General features: G+C 32.2%; 1 protein-coding gene across 1 annotated transcript in view; it reads left to right on the top strand.

The window, feature by feature from the left end:
* LOC111086069 overlaps positions 1 to 6,542 on the top strand; it is a 23,458-nt gene that overhangs the window by 8,569 nt on the left and 8,347 nt on the right. Inside the window, exons 3-5 of the mRNA XM_022387486.1 lie at positions 578 to 697; positions 2,316 to 2,518; positions 6,301 to 6,468. Of these exons, the coding sequence (XP_022243194.1) occupies positions 578 to 697; positions 2,316 to 2,518; positions 6,301 to 6,468 (491 nt within the window). The remainder of the gene's footprint in view (positions 1 to 577; positions 698 to 2,315; positions 2,519 to 6,300; positions 6,469 to 6,542) is intronic.

The raw sequence follows: 6,542 nt of genomic DNA, 5'->3' as shown, positions 1-6,542 counted from the left end.
AAACTATATATACATATTTTATGCATAATGAGGAAACTATATATACATAAAATACTACGTACTTTTTATTTTTCCTTGCTTTTTATATTTTGGCTACAAAACTGTCGTTTCGTTTGATGTCATGAAAATAAATTTCTAAGCTAGTAACTTGTCGTGAATTAATAATAATGATAATTACATATAAATTCGGTCCTACGCAAATTATAAACTATTTATATTTACACCTATAACTACAAAACAAATAGCTGAAATTATATTTTCTGCTAGCAAAGTTACTTCCTTAAATTTGTTTATTCTTCCAAAATTAACATGTTCGTACAAGAACTTTCAAAGAACTTAGATATGCTAAGCTAATACCGGTATCAAAAATATTAAAATATTTACTATGCTAATACTTATATGACATCATTTAATAAAGAGCTAAAACATATATAACTTTTTATAATTTTATTTTATGTTATGAAACGTCACATGTTTTGTTAACCTAAACAGATACCGTTTTATGTTTTGATTTTACGTAAGGCCAGTTGTGAGGAATGTGAAATATAGCTACCTTTTTTTTCTCTTTAATTCTTAGATATTTCCATTAACAGCTGCTCCTTCTGCCACAGCAACCTCTCTGTCAGTTTTGTGGCACATTTGATGAATTATTTACCAAAAGGCGTAATTCCTATCCTTATATTTGACAATGGATGCAGTAAGTACTGATGTTTTTAATCTATTGTAACTGATCCTTTAGGCTGACAATCTTAAATTGTAAATCTATGGGGTAAGTATCTTATATCAGTTCATCTAAATTGCTATTATAACTATTAGAAAACCTACTCTAGATAAAAAGAAAATCATAAGGTAAGGTTATTAAACTTATTTTGTGAATTACCATAATAATTATAGTCAGCAATGTAATTATAGTTGTACAAAAAATGTAAATATATAGAAATCACAAATAAACTCTTGACATTATATTACAAGGTAAATTCTTCCAGTTCAACATAGCGGTTTCTATACCAACACGATGAACGTACGACGTGTATGTTCTTCCAATTAAATGTGGCTTCTTTATCAACAAGATAAACGTTCGACGATTTAATGTGCTGTGCTTAAGACTATTTAATGATGCTCAACACAATGAACGTATGGCGGTTTAATGTGCTCTGAGTAACTTTATTTTATGATGTATAACACGAATAAATGAACGACGATTGAATGGGATGTTTGTAACACTGTTTTATTATGCTGAACACGATCAACATACAACGAATTAACGTGTCCTGAGTTATTTACAACATTTAACACTCCATACATTTTCTCATTATATTGTTAACTTTGAAATCACAGGTTCGTTGACATGTGTGGGTTTGTATTATATTTTATTGTTGTTTCTCAGTTTACATTTGCGGAACATAAGCCAAATATTTTGCTAAAGTGTTTTATAATAACTCAATTTATATGCAAAACACCCTGCTCATTTTGATTACTTCAAACTCAAAAAGTGGCGGATTTAAATTAGGGGTCCAGAGGGTCTGAACCGCCCTTTTTTTCCCTTTAAGAATCTATGGACTAGTAAGCAAGGGGAGAGTCAAAGACTCTGAAAGATCTTTATAAATATTAATTTGATTTTCTCACATCATTAATGGAATGACACATATCTTAATTCATGCTCAAATATGTTACAATACATAAATTATTTTGTGTTTAATAAATCATTCGGTTGAAATAAATGTGAAACGCTTTGATGTTTTTGTTTTATTAAAAACACGAAGATCACCACCTTTGTGACAAAACTAATTAAAAATGGTGACTGGTAGTTTTATTATTTTATGATAGCATTAACAAGTTAACAAATTTTGGACCCCCCCCCCCTTTAAGAAAATCCTGGATCCGCTCCTGTTCAGATAGATTTACTGCAATCAGGTGCATTATTTACTGTACATTCCATGATAAATCTAGCACACGGTCATCTGGTCCTTGTAGTATAAGAAGATCCAGGAACGTATTATGTAGGGCAGTACAGTGATTTGGTACAGTTGGTAAGGTGGGAACTTGAACAAATATAAATACTTTATTTTCAGAAAGTAGACAAAGGAATGGCTAATCGGCTGAAAGAAAGCGTACTTCGTTGTGATCAAATTTAAATAAAACGAATGAATTGTATTTAAATACAAAGAGTAAATGAAACAGAACTTTCTTACATCAACAGGTATTAACGTAAAACAAGGAGTCCTATATTTCAAGTACTAAATGTTTGAAAGTGTTGTGAGACACTTGGTTCATTGAACAAGTTTATATTTAATATATCATTTTTTTTAATTCAGCTGATCAAGTTTCAAGTTCAATAGTGGAGGAGATATACGTGACGTCAAAAGGAATACTTTTGCAGTCCATCACGTTTCAATCATCTGACGAGATCGATTCCGCAGTTACTAGACTACAAGAAGTTATCCTGACGATGTCCAAACGAACACAGGAAATTTACGTCTTCTGTGTTTGTCTCCTCCATCCCGAGCTCGTGCCACTAGTAAGTTGTTTTCACTTTCCTTGTATATTTTGTTGTCCATTCTGTTCTTAAGTACAATTTTAGCTAGAAAGATAACGCTCCAAATGAACATTACTCAATATTAACTTGTTGCGAACTGATTGCCATACAGTGTTACATAATCATACTTCTGTAACTTAATATTAAATATAACTCTTAACAAATACACCACTAATTAAATGAGACTTAATTCCTGAGATCTAAGCTTAGAATACCACATACCTTGTGGTAGACTTAAAATAAGACCCAAAACTGGAACGCTTTCGAATAGTTGACTATTCTTCTTCTTACGTGTGGTGTAAGTATTCAGGAAGATAAGGAATAAATCATTTTGAGAAGACAAATCATCGTTTTCTGTTCCTATCTGACGTCATCAAGTTATATAATAGCAAAGAAGCTCAAGAATCTCATTCTAACATTCAAAGACAGCAAATTACTAAAGTTACATCTAGCTGTGGATCATAACTACATTTTCAAAACAAAACCTAGTCCCCAAGTGGCTCAGTGCTTATAACGCTAAAATTGAGGGTTCGATCCACAAGGTGGACATAGAAATGATAGCCTATTATTTATCTATGCAATAAACAGTCATTCATTCAAAACAAAGTATGTAAAGCTGTAAGATTAAGCTGTGTCTTAAGTGTTATTATACTAGTAGAACCAAATCATAACATAGGAGTATTTGATTTAATAACCATGGCAACATTTAGGCACATTTCAGAACGGTTTTATTCGAATGATGTGATAGCAAGCAAAGCACAGCATAATCGTTTTTAGTGTACTAGTACCTGAATTGAAGTTCAGGCTCACATATGTTTAAATAGTATAATAATAGTTAAGGTGTAGTTCATGCTTTTCACCCGGTATGTTATTACCTATCAATTTTGAAATACTAATATTTTGTTTTTTCTCATTGCTTATGTCGGGTAAATAAAACTTGTCTTAACTGTTTTTTGTTTCTATTTAAACGTGAAAACAGAAAGACATTTTTATTTTTTTTAATATTGATACCACCTGGAGGCTTTAGACTTGAATAATGAATAATAGGCTAACTTTGATACCTTGATAATATTTTATATATCTTAACTTGTGTTACTGAACTTTCTTATTTATCAACACGGCAGAAACATCGTTAACAGCGAACGTATCTTACTGTTGATTCAATGCATCCTAATCCTTACAGATTTCCGTTTGCTGACATGTTGATATTACCTATTTTTTCAGGATTATCTCCGTTTCTTTGCCCCCTAGTAGCACAGCGATATGTCTACGGACTTACAACGCTAGAAACTGGGTTTCGATACCCGTAGTGAGCAGAGCACAGATAGCCCAATGTGTAGCTTTGTGCTTAATTACAAACAAATCCGTTACTTTTTATGTTACTTTTTTGGGATTGTATCAGTTTGATTTATAGATTTATTTTATTCTTACTCAAACGTTTTTAAAGTTGAATCTACAAATGCCCAACATGGTACGAGACTAACATTGCCATGGTACAAGTCTACTAGCACCACAAAATAACACTAGTAGAATATCCTTTAGTGTTGTTCATATAACTGTGTAAAATATTGCCCAACAAATCTAACATCTCCCCGGTAAGTTTGCGGCCTTTCAATACTAAAATCCGGAGTTCGAGTTCTCGCGGTAGACAGAGTGTAGATAGCCCATTGTGTAGCCTTGCCAGGGCCAGACTATTTTGCGTTCTAGGCAAAGCCAGCTACTTGCACCCCTTGAAAACAATAAACTGGTTATGAACTAACAATGAACTATAAACTATTATGAACAATGAACTATTATATTTTCCTTTTATTATGTTTTTTCTTAAAACAACTAATTTGTATAAAACTGTGACTCTTAAAGGTCAGTACTGCGCCCCTCTGAGGTCTGCGCCCTAGGCGGCTGTCTAGTTCGCCTAATGGTAGCGCTGTCCCTGAGCCTTGCACTAAGAAAACAACAAATAATCTAAACTCTATGTTTTGATATTTATTGAGTCTACTTTGTCAAAACTTTGGGCATAAGACATTGTAAGCCGAAAAAAAAAGAGCTATTGCGAAAAAAAATGTTTTTTTCAAGGTAACGCTAAGAGATAAGACTATGGATAAAAACGGTATGTGTCGTTGTGATGAATAAAAAAAAACAAAAAAAAACACATGCCGATAAGGTCTACTTCTCCAAAATTATATGCGTAGAACACTATAAAACCAGCAAACGTTACTGGGAAAACAGCAATTTGGTTTTGACTAGCAGGTAACGTTTCAGGATAAAAACGATAAGTGGTGTTATCGTTATAAAAAATCACGAATAATACTCAGGTATTTATGGTGAATGTACGTCATCATCAACAGCATGATTATACCCAACTGAAGATTCAACACATCCTAATCTTGTGTATTGATTTATGGCATTAAATAATTCTCGTTAGTTTTTTTATAGAATTTGATCTATCAATTTATATTTTCAGTTCTATGTAGTTAGCTTACTTTTGTTCAGAAATTATTAACAGTGATGTTTAGGGTGAATCATTTTTATATCATAGCATTTTACTAGATGTAATTTTTTTGTAAATAATTTTATTGAACTTATAATAATTTATATAGAGAACGAGCCTTCTAACAATATTGTAAATCAGTGACAAAAAACCCTTAATTTCATTTGTAAAATAATTTTACGTATTGTACTAGACTGAACATTTATTTGCTATCCTATAACAGAATCGCGGTTAGTTTGTGGAAAAAAAGAATTTACATCTAAGTAGGTTTATGTGAAGAGAGTGAACTTTTAACCACTTTTCATATAACTTGAACTATAAGAGTAGCTTATAAGGATGTAATTACATAGATTATTTAAATATAGCTTTCTGGTTGTGTACTCGGATGCTCAAAGGCTCAGAATACCCATTGTGTAACTATGCGCTCAAAGAACCTTTTGCTTTCAATACAACACACAACAGCATCAAGAAAATAAGAGACAAGCTGAGTTCATAGGTCATTTGATGAGGAAAGAAAAGATGGAACACATAGTAACAAATGGCAAGATAGAAGGAAATGGAAGCAAAGGAAGACAAAGAATAAAGATGGACTCACAAAACGATCATCGACGCCTACAATGAAGAAGAAGAAGAATACTGACCATAAGTTAAAAGAATTGTGGAAGATTCAAATAATCATTTTGATGCATTATTTCGATTTTTTAGGGTTCTTACACTCGAAAATTGAGTCAAGAACATTTTGATCAAATCACAACTATTTCAACTGGAAAGTTTCAGTTTCATGACATTTTTAATTATTCGAAAGCTTTGTTTATATATATAAAAAAAAAGTTAAATTATAGTGTTATTAGACCTTTACGAGCATTCAGAAATGAAAACTTTTTTTATGTCTTCGATTGAATATTATTTTTCATACTGTGCAGGTTTATATTTATTTATTTTATTTATTAAAGGCTCCCGTTTTCGAAGTGATGCATTCTTTGGCCCTACACACGTATAACTACCTCGGTATATAAATGTTTCTCTTCATAAGGAGGCAATAACTATTCAGTGGTCATGACGCCACGGCTTGCAGCTGATGCGACATGCGCAACTCATTCAATAGAAACTTCATATATAACTATTTAGGTAAAATACTATCGTTAGAGACTGTTGCATTTGAAATACATATGGAATAGAAAAAACATGAGAAGAGTGAGCATACATTATTATGAAAGTTAATAAGACATTATTATAAATATCCGTTGGTGAGATGGGTGTTTACTATCTTTTCCAGATTGACAAGATGTTCTACAAGTTTCCATGGGTTAGGTGGGTATTGCTAACTGTAGACAATGATCATTCTTATACATCCGATCCTTCGTTATTCCAGAGGTATCCAGTGTCAGCCTGCAAAATCGCCCTGTCGTATGAGGAATCTTTAGCTAATGCATACTGTACCAGCGTAAGTAACTGAATGTCCCAGTAGATGTCATCATCTAACATTAAAAAACTCCGTCGATAGAGATTGAAGGAAAA

The sequence above is a fragment of the Limulus polyphemus genome, unplaced genomic scaffold (assembly GCF_000517525.1).
Source record: "Limulus polyphemus unplaced genomic scaffold, Limulus_polyphemus-2.1.2 Scaffold33, whole genome shotgun sequence".
Taxonomy (NCBI): Eukaryota; Metazoa; Arthropoda; class Merostomata; order Xiphosura; family Limulidae; genus Limulus; species Limulus polyphemus.
This window is presented reverse-complemented; position numbering and strand designations above follow the sequence as displayed.